This window comes from Ascaphus truei, chromosome 4 (assembly GCF_040206685.1).
Source record: "Ascaphus truei isolate aAscTru1 chromosome 4, aAscTru1.hap1, whole genome shotgun sequence".
In the NCBI taxonomy this organism is placed as follows: domain Eukaryota; kingdom Metazoa; phylum Chordata; class Amphibia; order Anura; family Ascaphidae; genus Ascaphus; species Ascaphus truei.
Genome location: NC_134486.1, coordinates 209,514,734 through 209,525,177, shown reverse-complemented (window position 1 = coordinate 209,525,177; position 10,444 = coordinate 209,514,734). Strand labels below are relative to the sequence as shown.

Below are 10,444 nucleotides of genomic sequence, written 5' to 3'. Positions count from 1 at the left end.
TTCCTCTTTCAAAAGTTTATTTATTTCTTTAAGCTCGTGCAGCTTTTCATTCTTTTCCTTGACGTCGTCTGTCAAATGAGAATTTTCTTCTTTCAGTTTTAAGTTTTCTCTTTTTAATCTTAAATGTTCTCCTTTTTCAGTCTCTGTACTATTCAGGGCCTCCTTGCAGTCCACCTTCCATTTTTGCACATCTGCTTGGAGGCGGGCTGTCTCCTAGCGTGAGACTTCCATCTCCAGTTTTAGGTTCTGAAGCCCCTTCTGAGAGACTTTGAGATCTCAGTTAAGATGGAGGATAGTTTTCTTTGAAATGTCCAGCTCCTCAGTGAGACTGTGAAGTTCCTTTCTGGAGACTTCCAGTTCTGTGCGGCAGCTGTTGGTCTCATGATGTGAGGCATCCAGTGCTCTGCGGAGTGTATGAACCTCTTTCTGAGATACGTCCACCTCTGTCCGGACACTGTTGAGCTCCTGTTTTGAGGCATTCAGCTCTACGCGAAGAGTGTGAACCTCTTGCTGAAAGTTTGTCATCTCCTTCAGTGCCTCCTCATACTTCCGCTTCAGCTTAGCCATCATTTTATCAGATTGGCTCTGCTTTTCATCCATGGCGGTAATAGTAGCATTTGCAGTATCTAGCTCAGTCTTGAGATCGTCCAATTCTGTCCTGGCCAAAGAGTACATTGCGAGCACATATTCCTGCAGCTTCACGTTATTTTTCAGTAACTCTGCGTAATCATCTTTCTTTTGTTTCAATTGTTCACGGAGTATATCACAGTCATGCCTGGCATTTTTCAGGGCATCTTCAGGGCTGGTCAAGGGATCGACACTCACTGGTTCCGGCTCCGCTTCCCTGGGATGGTTGGTTGAGGGTTCCTCACTGTTGGCACCGGACAGACACTTCTTTGGGGTACACGACTTCTGCCTTGGGCCCTCTGGATATTCGGTTATCCGCGGGACGAATTCTCCATTTTCTCTAGGCTGCAGGGCAACTCGGTCCCCCTTTTCCTCCACAGGATCTGCGGACGTGTCTGTTCCTTCCACGGTAAGTGAAGAACCGCTTTTCTTTTTCCGTCTTTTTGTTTTGGATGACTCCGTCCCATCAGGAATACTGGGGTCTCCTTCTTTATTTGACACTTCAGCGGCTTCATTGTATACGCCAGGCTTTTCTTGCAGTTGCGTTAGCTGACCGAAATATTTGGTGATCTGCTGCTCCCGCTCTTTCTCCTGCCGATCATAATTGTCATCATAGAGAGTGGTCTTTTCGGTTCGTGCCGAGTTCAGGCACCCCCACCATTCTTGTGGTGTTTTGTGGGTGTGACTCGGTTCAGGTTCCCCGTAAGAGATGTCTTCCTCTTTATTGGACTGGAAGGGCCACTCTTCCGTGGGGTAGGGTTCATTACAGGAACGCTGCATCTTGTCCTCCATTTTGGGGATATCAGGTGTAATTTTCTTCCTGACCTCAGGAGGTGCTATTGCAGCTGTTGCCACTGTATTTGCTAGAACCCCCAATTGTGGTAGTCCTACAGGTGAGCATATTTTGCTTGTAGAGGTCATAGCTCTGAGGCATCTCTGTAGATTTTTTTTTCTTTCCTTGGGTAAGTTTTACAATATCAGCAGTACTGTGCACGCATCCTCTCTCATTAGGTATACTGGATGTGTAGTTGCTAGGTAAAAACTTCTGTTTGCTTTACACCATTTACTTGCTAGGTGCAATCCCTCCGCTTCAGCCAAATAATGTGGTTTTCTGCTTGAGTTCAGTAATATTCAGTCTCAACTTTGGGTATTATGGCATTCATTCTTCACACATTGGGTGTCTCTTTTACTCCCAAGATACATAGACAGACTTTACTTGCAGAAAAAAAAAATATATATTCTTTGCAGTGGAATATTTCTTTCACTCCTGGCAGGGCGACTCAACACTCAGCAATTGGCTTTGGGATACCTTTTATACAGCTCAGCGATTCCTTTTTCCCCAGTAGGGCAATTTTACCCTTAGCACTTGTTTACTGAAAATTCCCCTGCTTCAGCACAGTCTTGCATCAATTTTCACACTTTTCTGCATATACTCCATTCACAGCTGGTAGTCCTATGCGGTGTGGCAGCCTTTACTTGAAGAATCAGTACCGCTCGTGGGTCACCATCTGTATTCACTGCTTCAGCGAAACATTTGAAAACAACAAACGCCTATCCCTTTTAAGGGCTAACTTACTTCTTGAACCCTGACTACGGTTGGAAGGCAAAACCCTTATTTCAATGACCATATTACACTTTATTGTGATAGGCAAGTAATGTTTACCTGATTCAGCAGTCTCTCTCTCTCTCCTCTTGGGATTGGGGAAAAGAGTCCGTCTGTGGTTTTGTGAGTTTCAGTGCAGTGTAGATTTCCTGCCTGGATGTGTATCCCTTTTAATTCTGGTCTCTGCTGCATGAGATCTTTGTTTATGTTGCTCAGGCTGTTTGTAGGCAAAAAGCACAAAAAAAAATCACAGGCAATCTCCGGGGCCCTTTTTAACTTAAAGGACCACCTCAATCCCACTTCTGACACCCTATGTAGGAGTACGTGCGCAGAGGTATGCAATGGAGACATTTTTAAGGTGAAATTAAATAAGGCTTTTATTGCTCCTGTTTCTTTAACATAAAAAATCATCCAAACATATGCAAATGAGGGGTCAAACAAAGCTTCTGTTCCACTTGGGAGTATTTCTAGTGAAACCTATGCAGTCCACAACTCTCTTTAGATTAGCATGTCTCCCAGCCCCAAACATATATCTTAATATGTGCAGATATACAAAAAGTCTTCTAAAGGAAAGTCTTATCTGTTTCTTGTAGTTGGAGGGAAAGTCTTCTCTGTTCGTGTGTTGCTGCCTTTTCCTCAGGCAACATCAGCATTCAGGTTTAGAGGTGCTTTCCCCTGTGTCTTGCAGGCAGCATGCTGTTTTTTCTGGCAGGCTCAAGACATCTGTTCCTATGGTCAGTCCCACAATTTGTGAGACTCAGGAAATCTCTCTGGCTTCCTGTCTCAAAGGCAGGCTTTTCTAACAAACCTAATCAGCCAGGTGGTGTTGGTTAATTGACTACCAGCAGTTAGCCACCACACTGCTGGATTAGAGGCACATTTCCTGAACAGGGATAAATCCCCTGTTACACACAGGTTTAAAATATATGGGAATAGAACATGTGCAAACACACTGGAGAGGAGGAGACAGAGTGAAGCAGCTGTCACAGAGAGAATCCTTTTGGATTTTTGAATTAAAAACACTACATCCAAAGGGACTAAATGCTGACTTTGATTTTAATGCATTTCTTACATAGTTTTAGATTGGTACTATGGGTCTTTTATAATAAATATTGCATATATATTGTTTTACTTATTTATTCTGTTAACTGTTTTATCATTAAGAATGATAGAACTGACTTATTTTGATATTTGTATAGTGTGTTATAATGATGTATGGATCTTATTTGTCTGTTGTTTACACTAATATACTAGAGCCACTGTAGAAATAAATTAATATATGGGTTTGGCTCTTTATAAATGCACTGCTATTATGGTTGTCAGTCAAGTGATGCTTACTGCAAACCTCCATAGTAAATGTGATGTCTGTATGGAATTTCATTAGCTAAGTGCTTATTGTGCCTCTTACTAAATAGTACCATTATTAGGTATACATAGGGAAGGCAGCACCGTGTCAGGATGCTGTATGTATCAATGTGACTCAACTTACCCCCTTATTGGACGTGTGTGGAACGCAGGCTGTTCACACAACATCTACTGCCTGGTCTTGAGATGACGTCATAAGCGCGACATCGCGCCACAGTTTGGAACGCACTAGCTGGCAATGGAACGCAGTGTGCAACCAATGGAAGCCGGATGAAGGGAATAAAGGCACGGATTTTAAATGTACTTATAGGGAAAGGACAGGACTTTTAGAAAACCCCTGGAAGTATTATTAGACGAAACGCGTTGGGACTTTTATTTCTCACTTGCTAGGACTGCACTGGACCCCTGGGAGCTGTCTGGAGCTCTGTAACCCCTCAATGTGATATTCCCTGGTGTATGGCCATCACTGGGGTTTATTGAGAGTGGGGATTCAGTTGATTCTGTGCAGCTTTTTTTGGTAATCTGGGTGCAGCTCTGCTTTTGTTTTTATCTTATATTTATTTCCTTTTTCCTGCATCCATTTTCTTTTCTGTACTGGAGGTATCCTGTGACTCCAGAACCACCCTTTGAAGTTGGTCACTCTAACAACCAAAAGCCAATGTTTATAACACAAAATGCGAGTGTATATTTCGTTTAGTATTCATCTAATACCTATATATACAGTATCACACTATTTGTGTTTTATTTGTTCTATTGAGAATATCCTGCTATCGGTGAGCCTGTACAACACTGCGAGTCCTGCTGCTGGAGACGGTGTACACCATCGGAGGTGTCCTGATAACGGAGAGTCTGCAACATCAGTGTGGTTAAACTTAGTAGCCGAAATGCCTGTTTGATTTCACTAAATATATTTCCAATTCTGATGAGACTGTGCGCATTGGAATCCTCCCCTTCTTGTATATAATGTATACCCTGTTTACTTATGTAACTTTATTTGTAACCATGTATTATTTGTCATCTTAACTCTGTGCCCAGGACATACTTGAAAACGAGAGGTAACTCAATGTATTCTTCCTGGTAAAACATTTTATAAATAAAATAAATCCTTTCAATTATTATTATTACTTATTTATAATCCAACATGTGTGCAGTACAATGACAGTAACATTTTACAATGTAAGATATACAATTAGTACAATGTTAATGATACGAAAGATGAAGAAGAGTCAGGAGAATGTTTTTGTTTTTTGGATATTAGCTTAGCAGCCCACTCTTCTCCTTGCATCAAGTAATACTAGGTGTCAAGTTTCCCTGAAATAAGTATTATTATTTTTTTTCCTTCTATTTAGGGTGTGAGGTTATGTTGAAGGGTAAGAGACATTGGCCATGGGAGAAATGGCAGAGAATGAGATGTGGTATGAGATTTAGGAGGGGATAGTGTCATGGAGAATTTGGTTTGTAAGAACTACTTATGAAGGACTTCTGCAGCCAGTGTAGGGACGTGCTAAGGGTAGTAGTAAAATAAAAAAGCAGATGTGGCAAAAGTAATCGTTACAGAACACCTACAAGCTCAAATTGAACCCCCAAAATACCCACAACATATATATAAGCATATAAGTTTCACAGAGGAGTGCTACTGAGCATGGCAATATATATTTAAAACGAGAGACATAACATAAAACACAGACAAAGCTCAGTGCACATCCAGAAAAACTTATATACGGTACAGTGCCTAAATATACATGTATAAGTAACTAATAAATAAAATGGTCTTTTAGTTTAACATTTTGGCCAAATTGTTGTAAGCCCTTGAGCCAAACTTCACGGCAGACCACGTTTCAAGGGTCCCTACACTAATATAAATTCTTAATAACTTGTGCATTGCCAGGAAGAATGATTTATAATAAATCTGTCAATATAAGTTGCAAAACTAATTTGGCCAAAATGTTAAACTAAAAGACCATTTTATTTATTAGTTACTTATACATGTATATTTAGGCACTGTACCGTATATAAGTTTTTCTGGATGTGCACTGAGCTTTGTCTGTGTTTTATGTTATGTCTCTGGTTTTAAATATATATTGCCATGCTCAGTAGCACTCCTCTGTGAAACTTATATGCTTATATATATGTTGTGGGTATTTTGGGGGTTCAATTTGAGCTTGTAGGTGTTCTGTATGTTTTATAATTCTTGTGCAGCTAGTCTTGGCTGTTTTGGAGGGTGGCAACCTCCTATCCAATTGAAGCTCACTCCCTCCCACATTTAAATGGTTAAAAGCTCACTCCATGGCATCTCCAACTATCAGGGGAACTTGCCTGCATGCAGTGTGATTGTGACAAATCTATTACAGAGTGCTTTTCCTGGTAATGTACAGGTTAATAAAAGCTTCAATCAGACTTAGAACTTTTGCAACTTATATTGACAAATTTATTATAAATCATTCTTCCTGGCAATGCACAGGTTATTAAGAATTTATATTAGTGTAGGGACCCTTGAAACGTTGTCTGCCGTGAAGTTTGGCTCAAGGGCTTACAACAATTTGGCCAAAATGTTAAACTAAAAGACCATTTTATTTATTAGTTACTTATACATGTATATTTAGGCACTGTACCGTATATAAGTTTTTCTGGATGTGCATTGAGCTTTGTCTGTGTTTTATGTTATGTCTCTGGTTTTAAAAGTAATCGTTTACAGCACTGGGAGAACATGCAGTCACACGACAATGGCTGCCCCAGTGCCGGAGGATAAAAGCTGTGAGAGCTCCGATGTCGAAGCTGTCTCGACAGCAGTGGCTTTTTGCTTTTTAACCCGTAGCTCTGGAGACCGTAAGTCTTGCTAGAACTGTAAATGAGCCGTGCAGTAGAATATTGTATGCGGAGGGGTGGAAGGAAGTGGAAAAGGGAAAGTGTTTGGTTTAGTTTGGAGTAGGTTGCAAGACTCAAGACAAGGGAGAGTGGATTACATTTTGGTTGATTCCTCTTGGTTGCGGACTCGTCAGGCAGAAAATGGGTTAATAGTCACTGGAAACTCTTCTTTATGGTGAGACTGGAGAGTGAGGAAATGAGTCACTGTTAATATTACATGACAAACATAACCATGAATCTGGATTATGGGTGCAGAGTGTCAAGGAGATTGTCTAACGCTATGAAATAATAGATTTTGAAACAAAACAATTGGATCAAAAGTTACCTATTATCTTGGCCATTGTGTTAGTTTACAATAGTAAAATATTAACATGTAATGAGGTATATGACTAGAATATATATTTCTATTTCATAGGCGTCATTAACTTCTTTTAATTCAAAATAAACTTGCAAAGCAGGTACAAGTTGTTTATTTACTTTGAAGTACTGCTTTTTTTTGAGGGTCCTCTACCCAAACAACATGTAACTAGGTAACCAAACAGGAATGGTTTTGTCAAACATTATTATAGCTGAGTGACCACCCTGTCAGCTCTCTTTTAAGATATATTCAAAAATCTCCATAGAAACAGGACACCCCGCCACTTAAAACAATCCGTGCCAACTGCCAAGTAAGTGTAACCACTTCCGCGTTTCAACAGCTGAGCCTCGCCTCTGTTGGCGCTAGGCAACCGAGAGAGCTAAGGAAGAGGTTGGCGGTGGATTTGACGTCACTTCCCGTGTTCTCTGTGTTGCAGTGAAGCTTCTCGGTGCGCATGCGCTGTTGGGTGTTGGGAAGCCGGTATGGTGGCTGCAAAGAGTACAGTCGCATAGAGTGCGAAGCATCGTGTGGACTTCAGCAGCGGTTTATGTATTTACAGGTAAATCACATCGGGCTTTCAGTTGGTAGAGTAAGCCTCCTCCAGTAACCAGTGCAATGTTTATCTTTAATGTGTTTAAGATGAAGTACCTTTCATATTGCTGGAAGTGTCGCTCTATATTGCACAATTGTTATATATACACACACACACATTAATAAAATAACGTGTTATGCACACAGCCTGGCCGTGGTACCTGGCACGTTTAAACTGTCGGCTACGCAGTTTTTGTACAATACATGGAAAAATACACAAGGGGAAAAAAGTCAGTCTTCCAAAAAAAACCTGGGGGCTAATGTTTTTTTGCTGGGTGACTGAAACTTGTGGACATTGATGGATTTATTTGTTAAGCTGCGCTAATACCGATCCCAATGGGATAATGCCATCAGCATTATTGTGTGTGTGTGTGTGTGTGTGTGTGTGTGTGTATATGTATGTGTGTGTGTGTATATGTATGTGTGTGTGTGTATATGTATGTGTGTGTGTGTGTATATATATGTATGTATGTATGGATATCGGGGCTTGATTCAGCAATAACTGGCATTGATTTGCAGTGGTTGACAAATCACCAAAAAATCTACTCGCCACACAAAAAAATCTACTCGCCACCTAGTACCAAACGTGTGCTGCTTGGGCCAATATTTACTCGCCCGGGGGTTAAATCCACTCGCCCGGGGCGAGCAAATGTATAGGTTTGTCGAACACTGTTGATTTGTATGTCTGTTAACACTGGGATGCGCTCCAAAAGCCCTAATCGGGGAGTAGTACATCTCCTTGTATGTAACTAATATAAATTGAAAAAGTAGGGCCGGAAAGTTTTCTAGTAGGCTCTTATCTTTGCAGAGCTACAATAAGGTTATGGTGGGTGAAAGAAAGTGCCGAACACACTTCATCATACAATGTATATAGTAGTAAAGTGCAGATCGGCATGTCTTCCACCGGTGCCCCAATTTGGCTTAATTTACCTCATTGTCACGTGCCATACAGTTGTTACAAGGATTCTGGCTAAAGATGCAATCGTCGAGGTAAATATTCTCATTTTGCATGTTATTGTCTAGAGATTGATCACCTGACCTGTTAGGCTGCGCTTATAGTCCTTGCTATGGCGGTGTGACGTAATCCGTGCGGTTTTTGCTTAGTGTTTGAGATGAGATGGTGACCGGGGGGTGTGGCCATGAGCGGTTTGCCCTCATTGGCTGAACCTCTAACGTAGCCACTGACGTCATGCTGCGGTCAATTGTTTTGACACGACGTCGCATCGCCGGGACTATACGCACGGCCTTATAATGGGGTGAGTGAAGCATGGTTCAGCGACCTATAAATAAAGATTGCATGTATACTCTTGAGTTTTCCTGTGATACACAGACCCATAAAAATTAGCTGTGTGTAAGCACCACTTGGTCTGCCCATTTTCATGCAATGCTGTCTTAGGCCCCATTTGCTCCCTGGCTTTTTCCATATGTAGGATACCCTCCTGCCCATTCTAAGCAGCTTTGAATTCCTGTACTAAATTTGTGTCTGCCACCTCTGCTGTTGGGCTGTTCCATGAATTCCCTGCTCTTTAAGAAGAAAGTGCATGTCTCCTTCAATGGAATGCTCAACAGAGCTTTGAAATACTGAACCTGTCACCAGTTTGTTCCTCAAACCCCCCCCCCCCCCCCCCCAGCATTGGTAACAGGAGGGTCCTTTGAAGCTAAATCGCATTATTTTATGACAACTGAAGGAACACATAAGGCTGATTATACTACCTGCGCCCGCGACGGACCATTGGCTGAACCGCGGACGTCACACGGCCACGCTTGAAAAGAATTTTTTTGTCTCTTCAAAACGCGGTCGTGCGTGCACTAGGGGCGGCCTCATAGGCATTATGCAATTTGTGCTTGTCGCGCGTGCTAGCACAATCGCGCTGACTATAAGCTCAACCTAAGGCCAGGTCCATAGTAGGCGCGCGCTTGTGACTGAGCACGTGACGTCACGTGCGCCTGTACTTGAAGCGATCTGTGGCCTGAAGTATTGCGCAATGGGGGCGTGTCAGGGGCATGCCGATAATATCACCTGAGCCATTAGCTCTCATTAGCTGAACCATGCACGATCTATGGACATAAGCATTATCCTTCCTGCCTTTTCAGCGCTTGCACTGTAGCTCTTACTATGGCCGCAGCCCAAGACACCAAATAAGATGTTAATAATGTTGGTCCCATCGCTTCTAATTTATTGCTTGTATCAGATCGTGCAGCATAATACAGCAGCTACGTTAGCAAGAAACAATGTCTGCAGCTGAAGAGGACACAGAGTTGAGGGATCTCCTGATTCAGACCTTGGAAAACAGTGGCGTCCTCAACAAAATCAAGGTAAGGTTATTAGAAATTAGACACAATTTCTTACAATTACTTCCCCACTTCACCCCCTCAAAAAGGACATTGCATTGCAAAAGCTGGCATTGCATATCTATATAAACCACATATCTCATACAGAACTTAATTAAAGCAGAACTCCTGGGGACCCTTTATTGTTTTGTTTTTTTTATTAATAGATTTGAAGTAAGGGATTTCCGGCGCTTAACGCGTTGATTTCAGCTCCGCGACCCCGTGCTTCCTGAGATACTTAACAGGGGGAGCCGGTATTTTTCTATTTAAATGTCCTGTGTCATGTGGACCAAAAAGAAGCGGCTGTAAGAGATGATGTCACGGCTTCCTATTGGCACGCAGGATGTGGGACATTTAAGCCGCCATTATGCTGGCCCAAACTAGCCTTGCCGTAGCTGCTACTGGCATACCTTTCTTAAGAAGTATTTTTGGAAGTAGGGGGTCGCCGGAGCTGAAATCAATCCAGTTCAGCTCCGGAGACACCATGCTTCAAACCTTTTAATACAAACAAAAATGTTCCCAGGAGTGCTGCTTTGTCTGTCTTTCCTAAAATATTTTCAGAAAAACGCAGGAATGGCAAGGTATTATGTTTTAAAAATCAAAATGTCTAGGAATAATAATGGTGGTAAAACTCTATTTTTCTGTAGACCAAAATGACAGCTATTTTCTACAGTATTACCCAAAAAAGCTAAAATGTACAGATA

The 10,444-nt window shown here is 41.8% G+C and overlaps 1 protein-coding gene across 8 annotated transcripts in view; it reads left to right on the top strand.

The window, feature by feature from the left end:
• The first annotated feature begins 7,224 nt into the window (after positions 1-7,224).
• Positions 7,225-10,444, top strand: part of CEP43 (centrosomal protein 43) — a 46,368-nt gene continuing 43,148 nt past the window's right edge. For 6 of the 8 annotated variants that reach the window (XM_075596817.1, XM_075596813.1, XM_075596816.1 and 3 more), the window contains exons 1-2: positions 7,225-7,377; positions 9,602-9,725. In XM_075596817.1, the coding sequence (XP_075452932.1) occupies positions 9,642-9,725 (84 nt within the window). In that variant the 5' untranslated portion in view covers positions 7,225-7,377; positions 9,602-9,641. Of the gene's footprint in view, positions 7,378-8,361; positions 8,400-9,601; positions 9,726-10,444 lie in introns of all 8 variants that reach the window. The other 2 variants (XM_075596810.1, XM_075596815.1) reach the window with 2 other exon arrangements.